Source organism: Chiroxiphia lanceolata, chromosome 1 (assembly GCF_009829145.1).
Source record: "Chiroxiphia lanceolata isolate bChiLan1 chromosome 1, bChiLan1.pri, whole genome shotgun sequence".
In the NCBI taxonomy this organism is placed as follows: Eukaryota; Metazoa; Chordata; class Aves; order Passeriformes; family Pipridae; genus Chiroxiphia; species Chiroxiphia lanceolata.
The window spans coordinates 43,778,481-43,795,578 of record NC_045637.1 but is presented as its reverse complement, the minus strand read 5'-3'; the positions used below and the strand labels follow the sequence as shown (position 1 = coordinate 43,795,578).

Sequence of the window (17,098 nt, the reverse complement as noted above, 5' to 3'; positions counted from 1 at the left end):
TAGGGTTATGTCTGGCAGATAAAGACCTGCTATAGATTATTTTGATATTCTGTCACCATGTAGCATTTCTCCATGTTCTTGGGTGTTACTAAGACACTGGTCTTTTTAGCAGAATGTATTTTGTTGCTTGTTTAGAAAAAGACTCAAACGTAGCTTCCTCCAGTTGCCAGATGAATGGAACACTTTTCAATAAAGTGTGCCTACTGCCAATGTCCATAGATTACTGAAAGAGAAATCTGAGCATGTTTGAAAACCTGACAGAAAGAATAAATAAGACCTCCCGTCTTGGTGTTCAGAGGACAAGTGACAAATTGGCAGGCTAACTTGAATTTTGTTAGAGATTGCTCTGTGTGTGTGTGTGTGTGTGTTAATGTATACGTCTGATGTAAATCTAAGTAGTTTCTCAACAGTCCAAGTACTGTGCAGTTGGTGTTCAATTATTGATTGTATTTACCTTACTCTGTGAATGCAGAGTCTATGTCATGAACATTATCATGTAAACTAAGTTTTCAGTAAAGTGTCATTTCAGTCTGAAAGGTTAAAGATTAGTTAAAATGTCATTAAATCTTCTTTTTTTTGCAGGAAAAAATCTAAGTATAAACATAATCAAACTCATACTTCAGAACTTCTGAGTTAAAATATCGTCATGTATCTCTGAGAACATATTAGAAATACTCACATTGCTCTTTTTGTTTGACCTGCCACCTTAAAACTCATTTTAAAAGAGAGCTGGATTTGTGGCCATGTATTTTTTAAGATGTTGATAGATTGGCCCAAACATTTTGCACCTAACAGCCCTGAGATCATACGAAGCTGTTAAGAGACTGTGCACATAGTCACTCTTGTTAGTTTTTGTTTAGAGAAAACAATTTGTAAATAGTTGGATAGTTTGTTTTTCTAATGTGGTAAATGTGTGAGTTTTGATCCACTGTTGGGATGTGAAGGTAGGTTTGGCCACAGTGAAGTTCAGACCTGCTCCTGAGGATGACCAGAATTGCTCTGTGTTTAATGTCAAACTTTGAAGGGCATTGCTATTTATGCAAGGAGAGATATGCAGAAATCATAGAGCTATGCGGAGGGAAATGGAGCAAGAAGGATAAAAAACTGTTTTAGATGAAGGGGAGGAAGAGATGAGGGTTGTGTGAATGGTGGTGCTAGCAGTGCCAGAAGTTCAGCGCTACTGCCTTGGCAGGTTTTTTCCCTTCTTGTTTCTGATCCAAGCAATATTTTGAAGGATGTGCCATCAAATGTTTTTTCTGTGTAAGCCGAAGAGAAGGAGAATGCTGGAAATGTGCAGTGCAGCTTGACAGGTGGTGTACTGTGCTCTCCAGTGAAGCCGTAAGCAGGAATACAGAGCTTGGTAACTCGGACATCATGGTGCTTGGGGTGGAAATGCAGGCAAAGTAGCAGACGCAGGAACTAGGAAAAAAATAGCATAGATTAACTTAGAACCTTCTTAGGCTTTTTTGTTATTAGGAGTCTATGACTTTTCACATCCTTGTATTCTCATGTCAGTTAGTATTTATGTACTTTCGTTAATAAAGGGTTTGCCATATGAAACACAAAACCCACTCTATGATTCTTTAAGCTGCAGCCAGGGTAGGCGAGCTTTGCGCAGTGGGGATGTCCATAACCCCGAGCACACCAGCACCGAGGGAAGACGCTGGGGAAAGCTGGGCGGTGTTCCCTGCTGCGGCTGGGCGGCGTGTAACCGAGCAGCCCGGTGTGGGGGCTCCTTCAAAAGGAGGAGCTTGAGCCCCAAATAGCTCCTTGGTGTGGCGAAAAGGCGGATGATGCGGAGGTACCGGGGGACGGAGGGTGATGAAGAGGCGTCGGGCTTTGAGGTCTCGGCTGGTCTCGTAGAACCAGGGCGACACTGCGGCTGCCCTTGTCCCGGGTGGCACTGGGCAGGGGGACGGCGCCGTCCCTGCAGGAGACAGGCTGTGTTTCCGTGCCGCCCACGGGCGCAGGGACACGTGCGGAGGCGGCGGGATCGCCGTGCGGGCACAGGGAATGCGTGGGGGGTGCCCCGGGCGCTTTGTCTGTGCCTGCCCCGAGAAGGGGCCGCCGAACAGCTCGGGCTGGTCCCCCGCGGGGGACGGCGGAGCCCCCGCACGCCCGGGGCGAGCGGCTCTTTGTGTGGGGGCGCGGGGCGGGGCGGGCGCCCCTTCCCTTCCTTCCCCGCTCCCTCCCTTCCTTGCCCGCTGCCGTCCCCGGGCGCAGCGCGGCGCCGGCCGGTTGCCATGGCGAGGGGCGGTCACGTGTGGCGGCGGCGGCGGGGCTGACGCGGGCGGGGCGGGGCTGACGCGGGCGGAGCGGGGCGGGCGGGCGGCGAGAGAGTCGCGGCTGCCGCCACCTTCCGCACACCAGCAGCAGCAGCGGCAGCAGCGCGGGGCTCTGCGGAGCGGCGGGAGCGCCAATGCCCGGACCGACCCAAGCCCTGTCCCCAAATGGCGAGAACAACAACGACATCATTCAGGATAACGGGACCATCATCCCCTTCAGGAAGCACACGGTGCGGGGGGAGCGCTCCTACAGGTACGGCGGGGGGGCTGCGGCGGCGCGGGGGGGAGGTTGCATAAGGAGGGCGGGCTGCAGCCCCCTCCTCTCGCCCCGGCCCCGCATTGTCCGGCTGGAGAGCGTTCGGTGCATAGGCGGGATGTCTGCGGGGGCTCGCCGCGCCCGGGCGGAAGAAAGGCGGTTAAATATGATAATTTAAAAAAAAAAAAAGAGAGAAGGGGGGATAAAATAAAAAGGAGGGAAAGAACGCACCCCGCGCAGGCAGCCAGCTCCCCCTGGAAAAGAGCCGCAGCACCTCGCTGCGGATCTCGGAGGGAGGCGGCGCCGTGCGGGAGGCGGCGGCCGCGGATGGCGGGGCGCGGGCAGCCCCTGCCCGGGCCGGGGACCCGCTCCGGCACCGGGCACTGCCCCCCGCACGCCGCTGTGGGGGTGACAGCCGCTCCCCGGGCGGCGGTGACAGTCCCCCCGGTGCCTGCGCGGGGGAGGGCGGCTCCATCCCCGCCCCCCGCTCCCCGCCAGCCCCATTTTGTGTTTATTTACCGTTCCTCGTTTTGGGGGGACACACGTCTTTTGTTGCGGTTGTAGGCATTTTTGATGAATCGTTTGGCATGCGTTGCTGGCAGCGCTTTTGCATTAACATCTCTGACAATATGTTCCGGCAGATAAGCTCATTAAAATTGTTTGCATTGTTTGATAAGGGTCGTGGCGCAGCCCGGAACGCAACTGGTTTGATGTGCTCCTTGTTGCCGACTCGAAGGGTGATAATACGGCCGGTAGCTCCCCTTATGTCAATATACAGTTATTTTAAATGCTGCCTGGATGACAGCAAGCAGTGCCTCTGCAGAGAACACGCCCCTTAAAGCTGATTTTCAAGCAACAGGAAATGATGCTGCTCTCAAATATCTGACTAAAGTGGCGAGTTGTATGCTCGATTAGATGAAAACAAACGTGGATGACATGGCTTGTTTGTCTGAAGAAAATCACAGTATTTTTCTTCTGCTGAGGAGTAACGGAGCTGCTACCGGTATAGCTGACCATTAATAACCTTAACAGTGAATCTCATTGTTGATCACACGCTGACGCGTGATCTCGAAGTGTGTCGGCGATCCCAGTGTGTGGCTTGTTTGAATTGCCCAAAATTTAGTCCGTCTCACTCTAAATCTGCTGATGCTTTGTGAAGTGGAGCCCCAATGCACACATTTAGCACGAAGTAGCAAATTTGCTTTTGTAAGGACCTATTTCTACTTGCAGAAAGCCTGGAGCTCTCACTTCGTATATGTAAATTTCAGCTGAGTAGTACAAGATTCCATTTTAGAGGAAAGCTGGTGCATCTAAGCAGAAATATGAAATATATTTAAAATACCATGCATCTATGTTTAGTTATTCTGACATGTCATAGGTGCTACTGATTGCTGTCTCACGTCTTCAGAAGGGTTCTTTGGAAAACCTCTGTTAAATCAGGTTCTCCATTTTTCTTTTGCAATAGGTTTGTATGTGTTTTTCTGCAGCCATCAACAAGTCAGTTTTCTTGTCCTTCTGCCTATCATATCAGACATTGAACTATGTCTAGAAAAAACATTTTGCAAGGCTGCTGTGTTAAGCATCTGATGACAGAAATAACTGTATCGTTTGCCCATTTTTTCGAAAATTGTGAAGTTATTCTGTGTCTGAATAGCCTTTAATCCAGAGTAGTACTCCTTAGTCTTCTAGGGATTTGAATTAATTTGTATTCCTCTCTAGAGCAATATAAAGGAGTACAGAACTCTTAATGCTAATGTTGCATGTTACTTTTGGGCAGTAAATAAGTGATACAGTTTGATATATTTCAGAAATAAACCTTTAATGCACAAATAAAGATTTCCACTGAGGAATTCTGTTTAGGTTCTTTTTTCCTTGTGGAAACTTACCCTGATCTGCACAGTCATGGCATCCATATCTGTTGATTTCTCACTTTCTCCAAGGGACAGAATGATACTTAACTTGCTCTCATTTCTAGCTTTAAGTACTTTAGGAAGTAAATGGCAAGCATAACAGAAGGGAAATGTTAAAGAAAATATGTGAAACCTGCTGTGAAACGTCTCCTTGGTACTGAAAAAAATGGCTTTTCACTTCCATGGAAACCTTGACTAGTTAGGTGAGTTTGGTGCTTGTCCAGTTTGAGCTGCAGCAGGAGCTCAGTAAGTATAACAGATGAATACCATCAGTATAGTGCCTGCAACCACGCTGGACTGTCAGTGCCATTGCTGACTTCGAAGCAGCCTTACGGAGCAGCTCGTACGACCTTACCATATGACACATCAAGTTGTTATGCCTCTGACTGTTGGGCTGGCTTGTTCCATGTGCATCTAGGAATGTGAAATAAATATGTCATTAAACACACCCTGGAGCTTGACATCAGATTAGCAGTTACTTGTACAAAGCTAGAAGTACATACTTTGCTTGTAAAACACTTGTGCATACTGCAGCTTTGCTCTTAACCTGCATCTCCCATGTGTATGCAAGTTCAGTATTTGCCTTTAAGTCCTTCTCTCCTGTAATATCAGAAATGCATTCTCATTTTACAACTTCTAACGTGTTCTGTTTCGTAGATATTTTAAAACAAAAGTAGTCTTTATTGATCAGAAAATTTGTGTTTATCAGGTTGGATATTCTCAGACCTAAAAAAAAGGTTTCCTATTTCTAATACCAGGTCTTACCAAAGATTTAATATGCAACTCCTGAATCAGACATAAAAACAGCTGCAGTTTATAACTTTTTACAGACTAGGAGGCTGACGTGGAAGGAGATGCCATAAGTTATCCACTGAGTTGAGGATGCAGCAGGGAATTGAACCTATACCACGAGTCCTAACCGTATACTCCATATGCAAAGCCACAAATAGTTTTTCCAAGTCTTCCAAAGGACATATTATATTGTGCAGACTGAGACATACGGGCCCAAGGTGTTAAGTTTCTCATCCAGCTTTACTTAGGTGGTAAATGGAAACCAGGCACTTCGGCATAAAATATAGTCACAGGGTGATGTTACACCTTTTAGAATTAATAACTGTAATCAATCTGTATTGTTCTAGTAAAATGCTGTTTCATGTCCTCCAGACTGAGTTTAAAATTTTTTTGGTACTGAAACATTTTTTTGTTGGCCCAGAATAGATTTGGGGTAATTTCTGAGAATGGCACTACATTTAATTATAGTTTTACTTCTGTGTTCAAAGAAGACTGAAAAAATTCAATGAGAAACCAAATCAAAAGCTGTGTGGAGAATTTTTTTTAAAATAGGGTATGTTTGCAGTTCTTTTATTGCCAGAATCTGGGCATTTTGTGTGGTAGATCAGCTCATCATATTTTTAAAAGCTAACTGTACAAAAAGTTTGAATACTTCCAGGTTTGAATTATATATCTAGCCCACCCTGGTTCCAAAGGGGAAAACTGTTGTACGCTCCTTTGTAGGAGACCGTGCTTAACTTTTGGTTTATCTGTGTGTGTTGCTAGAAAAACGCTTTTCTGGTCCTTCATTCCCTGGCTATATTTAGTTTTATACCCAGAACTTGCACGAAGTGGGGGGAGGGGGGCCCGACTTCCTGATTGTTTTTCTTCAAATCACTAAGCTGAAAGGAAAGAGTATTTTTATTGTAGTTTTTATCTATGAGCACGTACCTCTCTAGAGTTATGTTTTAAATATCTGGTTTTCCTAAGTGTTGTCTTCCTTCTAGAAGTCATTGTGTAAGCTGTCAATGAGCGATGGTGCTCTGCATAATAATGAAAGCGGGACAGAAGTGGCGATTTCCTCACCCACTGCTGAAATAAACTGTGGGGTGTTACAGAGCATATCTGGCTGCCTTTTACAGCAGTATGAGCCGATAACTTCCATGCTGAAAGTGGAGATTTACGTTATAGCAAAACCTGTTTTGGTCTTTACCTTCCCAGCTCCCAGTGAATTGCCGGATGCAGGCTGGCCCTGGGCGGCAGAGAGCATCCTTCCCTCCGCAGGACCTGCCCCTGTCTCTGGTGGCTCTGTGCCTTCCACACGTGTGGCTTTACTCAGGGTTCAAAGGGAGACCTACAGCTATGCCTTGCTGTGGGCAGAAGGAGTTTCTTGCTCTAAAATTATGTTCCATTGAATATGGTGAACAGGTAGTTCCACTGAAGTAAAAAAGACCACTTGTGTTGATAAAATTAATATAATAGTGCACAAACTTACTGAGAACTGGGAAGACAATACACAGTAAAAGCTAGGAGCTATCTTCTTGCTTAGTAGTACAGACAAGTGTGACTTCTGAAACTGTAAATGCTAGTCAAAGCAAATGCTACTATTATTACTATATATTAGTAACTGAATCATTATTTTCAGAGGCATTTGCTGTTCACCTAACAGCTTTATTGCAGATTATGAGAATTTTGCACTAGATTTCACTGAAAGGAGAAAGTCTATAATAAATGTTTAAAAAAACCACAACAACAAACCAACATAAATCACACCCCATAAATTTGGCTTGAGCTTTTCTAAAAGTGGTATTTTTGTGATAACCCCCTTATCTGTCAAGCGTCTGGATTGCAACAAGATATTTACTAGCTATTGGGCAGAAGACTGTCCTGATGACTTAGAGCCAGCAGCTACTAGCCAGCATTAAAAGGGACCATGCAGAAATCTTTCCTTGGTTCCTGTGAGCTTAGGTACCCACTTATTTTCTCTTCTTTCACTTTCATAAAGCTGTCTTCCTATCACTGCCACTGCTGCTCTTCTTTAATCTTGTTTTCTGATTAGGGAGTACTCTGCCTAGAGAGAGCTGTTTTGGTGAGTATCTTCTGCTGGGTCCAACTCTCAAAAGGTACAGGGTGAAACTGTCTGAAGATAACAAGGAGTCACATGTGAGTGCATATAAATGTGTCTGAGGGTTATGAGGATGACTCTGCTCAATACTGCATCAGTAGTTTGAAACCTAGATAATCCCTGCCTACATTATTGGGCTACCTCTCTTGACGTGGATTTGATCTTCCTTGAAGAAAATATCCTCACAGTGTTTTGGGTGTTGGGGGTATTTGTTTAAATCAGGCAGATAACTTTATGGGATTTTGGGAGAGGGGAACAAAACAACACTCCACAGACAGCCCAGTTGGCGTAAGGAAATGGAGGTGATTTTCAGACAGCACTGTCTTCTCAGATGCACCCAAGCACTCTCACCAAAAAGTTCTGAGAACACATAATCTGCACCCAGCCTCCATGGGTTTCAGAAACATCCTGTAGGTGGGAGGCTGCATTCTGGTTTTTGGTGTGTGATGTGGTTTTTTTAAACTACCTTGTTGAGCTGCATAGCAAAAGCAATGTGTTTCTGGCATATTAACAAAAGAAGGAGCAAGTTTCAGATATGTGAGAACTGAACCTGATGCTGTCACTTTTAGAAGCAGACAGTTTGACTTCTGCCTAGTGTCTTCAATCTAGTGTCCCTGGAAAACAGGCACTGAAAAATATGTTGCATTGTAAAAGAAAGGTGATTTGGAGGTGGGGCAAGAGATCCTGATTAAAGGTATTTCTTTGGCTAGTTCAAGGGAGATGCAGCACCCTCATGACAGTCAGGCTGGACCACAGGAATCGGCATACCTGGACTAACCTTGAGATATAAAACTTGTTTTGGGAGACAGTAAGAAAAAAAAGTGTGGTAGGTCTGCATTTCAAGCCTTGGCACTTGAATGAGTGACTCTTCAAAAATATTTTCAGAGGTCTTGTGTTTCGGTGGAGAGGGTAGTTTAAATTTGACAGTCTCTTCTCCTTCCTCATGTCCAAAGCTAAGTATAGCAAAGGCTTGGTAAGGAAGAAGATAAGTCATGTGCCAGCTTTTCATTTTGGAGATGAAACTTTCAGCCTTTGTTTGATAATTGAAAACGAGTGGTCTCACCACATCTGTTCTCAATCATGCAAACCACTGAGTGGGATGGCACGAAGGCTGTAGTGCGGAATAAGCGTTGTGGTGGTGGTGGCGGCGGCAGCAAGACTCACACTGCACCAGGACAGTGTTTGGATACTTGCATCCTTGCATCCTCCTCGCTCCCTGAATCCTGGCCTCCAGCTAGCAGCACTGGTCACTCACTTCCAACATCAGTGCTAGGGAACGTAAATGGAAAACATCCGTGTTTCTTCTGCGGACGGCATTAGCTGTGGCTGCGTAGCTGTTTGGATCTTGCTCAGATCTCTGCTGCCTGACTCACCGATTAAGCATCTTTTTCATATTGTTTCATTATAATTAGGTGGGAGGGGAAGTGAAATATCAACTATAAGAGTTTACTAAGCATGCTTTTTACTGTTGGGATTTTAAAAGCTGTGTTTGGGGGGTTTTTTTAGCACAATTTTACTGTCTTCATGCTATCAAATATTTAATTCAAAATGAAAATATTTCCTATGATATTTTGACAGAAATTTATCTAGTTTTCTAGTGGTATACTAAGTTATTAAATATTTTGTAGAGAGAGCTCTGTATACTGAAAGCACAGCCATTAAATATCTTAGCTTAACCACTCTGAAATAATTTGTTTCCCGTAGAACCTCATGCTTAGTGAAGGGTGCTTTTGTGTTAAATCTGGGTTTTTGCTATGCTATCCAAACAGGAAGCGTAAACATTCATCAGTGAGTTGAGACTTAAGGATGTAGCTTCCTTAGGAAATCCTGCAACTGTGCCAGATCATTCTGCCTGGAGAGAAATATGCCATGCAGGTTGTGCTGTTGATCTTCTGGCCTTGCGTATGACCACCTTGTATTGTTGCAGAGGTTTAATTTTCAATATTATGTTTCTTGGCTACTTTGGAACCCTGAGAGCTAGTTAGCAAAATCTGTGGACTTTTTAAGAGCAACTCAAGTGAATTTTCCCTCCTGACAGTATGGGTCCTTAGTACCATACAGATTTCCTACCCAAGCAGCTGTAATTATTCAGAGATGCACATGAATGCAAATTCTTGCCTGTCACTCTGGAATGTGGTGTTGATGCTTGGAAGGGCTTGCTGGCAGTATGCATTAAACAATTTCAGGGGAATGAAAATTCATTTTAGGCAAATTTTACATGGTTGTTATGCCTCGCTTCTTAAGGTTAATCTCTGTGGAGCTAGTCCAGTAATATCATGAATAGGAAGCACTAAAATATTTGCAGTAGAATACTCATTTGTTTTACTTATGGATTCAGTGTTACACAAATCATAGCTTGTTAAAATAACTATAGAATCTATGAGTAATTGTTTGTATGGAAGTGGAATACATAGCACAGTGATATGAAAGTCCTGCGGGAGTTTGCACGTACAGAAAGACCATGGTGTGTAGGAGTGCTGAGAACATGGAGGCAGTGGTAAATGGTTGAATAGAAGTGATACATTTTCCCAAAAGGACAGAATTCACATGTAATTTAGCCATTTTATTGGAAACCTTGGTATGTAGAATAGTGTTAGTTGTATTTTATTGAATTATTGTTTGTGGTCCGTATCACTCCTTGCCTATATTAATGTTTCAAAGTTACACATGATGTAGATTCTGAATCAGGGTCTGAAAACACTGTTTTCAGTAAACACATTCATGTCATGCCAGTTGTCAGATTCAAAGAGGCATAAGGAATATTTTCTTTATTTTTTTTTCATTTAATATATCTCCTATGAAGACAGGCTAAGAGAGCTGGGATTATTCAACCTAGAGAAGAGAAGTCTCCAGGGAGCCCTTAGAGAAGCCTTCCAATACCTAAAGGTGGCTGACAAGGGAGCTGGAGAGGGACTTTTTACAAGGACATGTAGTGACATGGCAAAGGGCAATTGCTTCAAACTGAGAGTAGGTTTAGATTAGATGTTAGGAAGAAATTCTTTACTGTAGGGGTGGTGAGGCACTGGAACAGGTTGCCTAGAGAAGTTGTGGATGCCCTATCCCTGGAAGAGTTCACAGCGAGGTCGGATGGGGCCTTGAGCAGACTGGTCTAGTGGGAGATGTCCCGCCTATGGGAGGGGGTTTGTAACTAGGTGATCTTTAAGGACCCTTCCAACCCAAACTGTTTTATTATTCTGTATGTTTCTGCCTGCAGAAGTTTGGCTCTCTAATATACCTTTGTGTATATACATATACATCTTTGGTCCCCAAGTGTGAAATGAGTTACACAGCAGTGGGGGTGCTTTAGAACTGCCTTGTCTCTCAAGCAGCTTTATTTTTAATATGATGAGGTGGTTTTTTCCACTACCACGTTAAGCACACGCTCCCAGTGCCTCTTCCCCTCGCCCCGTGCAATTGTTCCTGAAGTGCTATACAGTGTGGATCTGGTGGTGCTGGTGAACAAGATGAACATGAGTCAGCAGTGTGCTCTTGCAGGGAAGAAGGCCAAGCCCATGCTGGGCTGCATTGGCAGGCATGAAGCCAGCAGCTCCGGGGAAGTGATTCTTCCCCTCTGGTGCTTCTGAGACCACATCTCACATACCGTGTCTGAATTTGGCTTTTCCAGTTTGAGAAAGACAATGTCATACCAAAGTGAGTGTGATGGAGGGACACCAGGATGATCAGGGGGCTGGAGCGTGTGAGCTGTGTTTATTCAGCCTGGAGAAGAGACAGCTCAGGAAAGGGGAAGAGCTCACTGCAGTCTTTAGCTGTCTGAAGGGAGGCTGAGTTTAAAGAAGATGGAGTCAAGTTCTTTGAGATCCATGAGCAGAGGATGAGAGGCGATGGCAGCAGCTGCAGCAGTAGAAATTACTTTGTATATTGGGAGAAATGTTTTCACAGAAGGGATGGTCAAACACTGGAAGACATTACCCAGAGGAGCTGAGAAGGCACTGTCCTTGGAGGCACTCAGAACTCAGATAGATGGGATCATTGGTAGCCCTCTCTTGCTGGCTCTGCAGTGAATGGGAGGTTGGAGCAGATCTCTCTGGAGTTCCCTGCCTACCTGAGTCATTTTATGATCCCATTCTGTAACTCTTAATAGGCATAAACAGCTCTTGACTTAAAAACAAAGTAATGAAATCGTGTGCTTTAAAAGTGAAAGGAATATAATCTGGCAACAAATTCCATACTGCCATAAAGGTGAAATCATCCTTGTCATCAAAGATTTCAAATGGAAAAGAAAAATATGTGTATTGTTTCAATTTGACATTATCAATTTCAACTGTTTTCTAGCTTAATTCTTGCAAGAGCTATACTGCTGCTGCTGCAGAAGTGTATTAGTTACTTCATATTGCATTCTCTAAATCACTGGGAATAACTTCTGCAATTTAGTACCCTGAGATGACCAAAAGTTTATAGAGAAACAGCAGGACAAAGGGATAGTTTTGCTATGTCATAAAATTAATTATGTACATTGCAAGTAAAGATTATGTTTTGAAGTTAATAGCTGATAAATTGCTGCTTCTGCTTTTAAGGAATTGTATCTTTTTTCATGCAGAATTTTCTTTATTGATAAACTTAATCTGCAAAAAATGTTTAACTGTGAGCACAGTTCTTAAACTGTGTCAGATGTCTGCTTAGTTTGATGTACTTTTACTGGGAGTGGTACAAAACTGTCTTGTTGCATGGCCTGCAGCAACACTGAGAGGATTGAAGAAACTAAATATTCACATTGCAGCACAGATTACCTTCTTAACTACATTTATATGTAGTTGAAGGCAATTCAAGCAATAAACTTTTTTCCCCTTGTTTATTGTAGGAGTTGAACTTGGTAATGTCACCATTTGCCAGCTGGAAGCAATAGACTCTAGGAATTGACCTCAAGATATTCCATGAAAGGAGACCAAATCCTGTTAAACAGTACATCTATGCTTCTCTTAGCCTAAGGTTCAAGGCTTTACTGGGACTTGTAGATAAAGATTGTTGTAACTAATTCTGTTTTTACAATCACAGTTGCATCAAAGCAGTAGGCACCACCTAAAGAACATTACTTGGAAAACAGGTTTGGGGATTTCCCCCTTTAGATAGGCAGATGATGTTAAAATCTGATGGAAAGTGCCAACTTCACAGACCTTCAAAGACCAACGTGGTTGAAAAAATACGTTTTGGGGAAACTTAACTTGATGCTGGTAGCCTCAGCAGTTGTGTTGGTAGTGCAACAATGCTAAATCAGTCTGTGGTTACTGGCACACAGCAAGAATAATACGTTACATAAATCACAGATGGTTGAACTAGCATGTTCCTAAAGGGCAATTTACTTCTTGAAGGATTAGTGAATTCTAGTTTTAGTTGCTCCAAAATTAATTTAGCAGTTAAGCAATTGCACTTAGAAGTTCAGCCCTGTTCTAGATAGTACTTGGTAGGATTAAGAAAATTCTTAGGTGCAAGTCATTTACTGGTAATACGTTGAGCACCAGAATAATTTAAGAGTACTTCCTTGTCTGTTATAGTATGAACTCATAAGAACAAGGGAGGAGGTCAAGTTACTTCGGTATCCAAACACAAAATTAAGTGTTGCGGCTGGTAGTTTTAACACTTGAAATCTGTGTAATATTAATAATGGTTTGTAGGGAATTTTTATAAGCCAAAGACAGGACCTATGTTATCAGCATTGGAGATGTTAGAACTCCAAGATTTAGTGTTACCATTAATATTGGTTTTGGTCTAGCTTTCACTAGCAGTTGAGAGGGAAGTGGAAGAGAGGTTGAACGCAGAGCCTAGTAAAAAGCTGTGTAGTGTGTTGGTGCAGTGGTCTGCAGAGGCAGTGCTGGCAGGGGAATTACAGCTGGTTCGGGTCCCAGGTGTTGCCTGGAGCTTATTCCTAGAAACCTGCCCACTGAATTTGCTGCATACCCAGCAGAAAGCCTCGTGCTTCTCCTTTCCACCTCAAATGTCAGCAGAGCTGTGGTAGCAGTGGGAACCCTGGGCAATCATACTAGAGCTTAATCACAAAAATACACAGCCGTGTTTTAGAGAGTGATGCACCAGTGAAAGCAGCCAGCATGGTTGTGTGTTGCTTCATGTGTTGTCACATGCTTGTTTACAACTTCAGGGTAAAGGTGGCTTAAAATAAATGTTGTCTTATACCCTGATCAGTGTCCTCATCTTCCTGCCATTCAGGGACTGAGCAGGGCTGGCTGCCTGGCTGGTGTCTCAGCAGCTCTGTCGTGCAGGCTGTGCTCTGGAGTCCTTGCCCATAAGTCCTGGGATGGTTGCATGAGTGGTTTTTGTGCTGTTACTTGTCCCTTACTTGGTGTCACCCCAGACACTTTCAAAGTGAAGGTGGCTAAGGGCCACCTTTTAAGGAAGGCCCCTTTCAAAGGGCCTTGTTCCCTGTGGTAACAGGGAGTTGGACCCAATGATCTTCGGTGGGTCTCTTCCGACTCATGATATTCTGTGATTCCAACATACATGTTTATTAAGGTTAGAATAAATGTTGCAATGCATAAATCTGTGTGTATCTACACTTGTTTTTAATGTAGAAGAGAAAAAAGTTGATGCATGACAAAGTCCTTGTTCTCCATATCATATTGCATCATTTGTGAGTAGAAAAGGTATATTGCAGTCCTTTCTTTGCTAGTGCAAGAGATTTCCCATGAGAGTGTTCTCCTTGTTATCTTTGACTGCCTTGGATAGCCAGGGTTTATGAAGTGTACTGCAATCTCACTTTAGGAAATGGCAGTTATGTGTTAGGAGAAAGGCATTACATTTCCCCTTGATGAATCCTGTTTTCCCTTCTTCACAGACTTCTGAAATGCGTGGATGCTCAGTGCCCGTCTCCTGCTGAGTCACTGCCTCTCTTGTCTGGCTCTGTGCAGGGTTCTGAGGCACTTGGAGGCTGCTCAGACCCCCTGTCAGGAGGGCTGTATAGTATTACCAAATCTCTTTTGGCATTACGTTATGCTTGGAGTAAATCAGCGTGTTACTTTAGCCTTTCACCTCCGAATGTATACATGCCGGAGAGGAGGAGGGCGGCAGCAAAACCCCGCATAGGTCAAAACTAAATTCATTTGGTGACTTCATCTGTCTCTAGTTGGATCTCTTTCCTTCTGAAAGTCTCAAGTCTGCCTACAGCATTTTCTGGACTTAAAAGGCGGAAATGGCAGGAGTCGGAGCAGCGGAGCTGCTGGGCTGCAGCATGGCTGCTGTCCCAGTCTGTTCTGATTCTGACATAGTGTCTCGGTGCCCAGCGATCTGTAGGACCAGCAGTGTTGTTTTTTCTGAATCGGGATTTATGATTGTTCTTATCCCATCCTAATCACAGGCAGATATTTGCTTGGTGTAAATGCAGGTGGCTACTTAGATTCATGGCTGTGTCCACAGTGTTTTGCCTGGGAGTTCACAGGCTGCACTCATGCAGGGCAGTGTGTTTGGAAACAAGCTCTCCTCCGCTGCCGTCTTCATTTTCCAGTAAATCTGTGTTTGCTATAGCACTTAGGAATCTCCTGTCTGAAAGTACAACTGCTCATCATCATTTAGTAGGAGCAAAATATATAGGTCCCCCTGTTATTTGGAGAACTCGGGCTAGGAACTGAGGCTTTACTAACATGTGCTACCTCTCAAAGCATCCTTCCTCCAGTACTCAGCATTGATTTTACCTTGCTTTATGACATGTTTTTTAACCTCTTAGAAATCCTCTAGTGATGTCTGCATGTGTGCTTAGTAATCTGTTATTTTCCATAAGAGGAAAAAGAATGAATGAAAAGAGAATTAAAGTGCCCATATGTGTCTTGGTGAATTGAGACTTTGTTTAACAGAAGATTAAATGTTGGTTTATTCAGCAGCTTTTTCAAGGTTTTCTAGTTACAAAGTGGTCATAGACCTCTTCTGTTTTCTAAAGTGTAGTGTTTCTCATTGACTGGAGTTTATTGACAATTATTTTTCTCTGAACCAACCTTTTTTTTTTTTTTTTTTCTTCACAATCTCCTTGTCTGCTGTGAAAGGTAGAGTAGTTGCCACTGTCTTTGTGAAAATTTTACAGGTTGAATGTCTTCCTTCAGGGCATCAAAGCAGCAATTCAATCTTAAGATCTTAAGAGTTGAAAGCCTTGGTGGGGGGAAGGGTAATAACTGTAAGTGAAAGCAGTTAAGTTTTTCAGCATTGCAGCCTTACCACGCTTATGTTCCTCTCGTTCAGCCTACTTCAAAGGTTTCTTGTTGTTCTTCATTAATAAAATGCCTTCTTAATTTGTAGTAACATTCTTTTTTACTGAAATTTGTGTCCTTACCCCATATTAACTAGTGCCTGTCTGTTCAGTGCAGAACATTACTATTGCTTTGTTCACCTACTCTAAGGTGTAGTTTGAGGGTGCTGTGCACCGCTGTGTTTCATTTCTGACCAGAGTTACTACACCTGTGTGGAAATGGTGGTGGCCAGAGACTCTGAATTGCTTCCATTTTGTGTGATCTGTTAATGCCTGCCTTTCTTGAACCTCTACCCTTTGTCAAGGATGTATTTTTTTTTAGTTAAGGTTTGTTTACATGTGGAAATTGATAAGGAAACTTTCAGAACATGCAAATACTTTGTGATACAATTAAGATATTGTGTAGTTAAGTGTTAATATTGCACTGTACTTTTGGAGGCAAAGGTGAACCCTGACAAAAAAGGAAGTGTGCTACTGTAGAGACATGACATTATGTATTACACTGCCCTACAGTTTTGGTGGCAGCAGGAGTGAGAAGGTAGTTGGAGAAATAAAGTCTTACCTATGCTATGCAAATATGACTGGCAGATTCAAGTGAATGTGGCTTGCCCTCCTCAGGTGCCCTAAAGTTTTTCCAGCACTAAATAATTGTCTTGGAATTTTTAACCGTTATTTTCATTTTTGTGAAATATGCCAGTGTCATAACTGGTTAGTGAATAAACTTCAAACTATTTGTAAAAGCTATGCAGTGGACAGTGTAATGCATTGTTGGTTATTAGGCCATCTCATAGGTTTTGTCTCAAGTCGTGTATATTATTTGAGTACTTTTCATTGTGTTTTGTAGATTTGGGGGAGCTGAAAAAGAACCAGTATTTTTCTGCCTCTCAGATAATAAGGTTTTGAGGGGGGATAAAGTTTTCTAAAGCCATATGTAGCACAAACCAGAATTACCACCATACTTTGTAAGAGTGACTCAGATTGGGATCTAAACCAGTCCTTGAGACCCATCATAGACATTTATTTAGGTCAGAACATCACAGCATTGGCAGGCAGGCTCTAATTTAAAAGAACAAAAATTAAAAATGCCCTAATCCAATCAAAGTAAATCTGTTACTCTACTCTCACTTGCTTTTAAACAGGGAACTGCAATGAGAACAATAGAAAATATGCTGTTGGCTGTGTTAAATGGTAATCCTGCAATATTAAAGCAATCAAAATGTACATGATTTGTCTCTGTCTCCTCTAGACTCTGTAGCGTGCTTCATAAATCATTTTAGGTCAAGTCAGATCCATGTGGTAAATGTAAAATGGCATTCAGAATTGAGTGGGATATACAGATAATAAAAATATTCTTAACATTTCAGGGCTACTTCATAACATGGGAACAGTGCATAAGAGATTTGACATTCAGCATCTTAAAAGGTGTGGTTTTCTTGCAGTATTACAACCACAGGATTCTTTTCTTCTCCCCCTCCCCCCCAGCAGTGTCTCATTCTGATTAATCTTGTATCTGATTCGGTTTCTGAGTAGATAGAGCTTTATGTTGCT

At 43.0% G+C, this 17,098-nt stretch overlaps 1 protein-coding gene across 3 annotated transcripts in view; it reads left to right on the top strand.

Moving 5' to 3' along the window:
* The window catches only part of MAPRE2 (microtubule associated protein RP/EB family member 2), a 100,222-nt gene that overhangs the window by 39,553 nt on the left and 43,571 nt on the right, over positions 1-17,098 (top strand). Inside the window, exon 1 of one of the 3 annotated variants that reach the window (XM_032675832.1) lies at positions 2,294-2,538. The exons of 1 other annotated variant lie outside the window; for it this stretch is intronic. In XM_032675832.1, coding sequence (XP_032531723.1) covers positions 2,420-2,538 — 119 coding nt within the window. In that variant the 5' untranslated portion in view covers positions 2,294-2,419. Of the gene's footprint in view, positions 1-2,293; positions 2,539-17,098 lie in introns of those variants that run through there. One more of the 3 variants, XM_032675853.1, reaches the window with a different exon arrangement.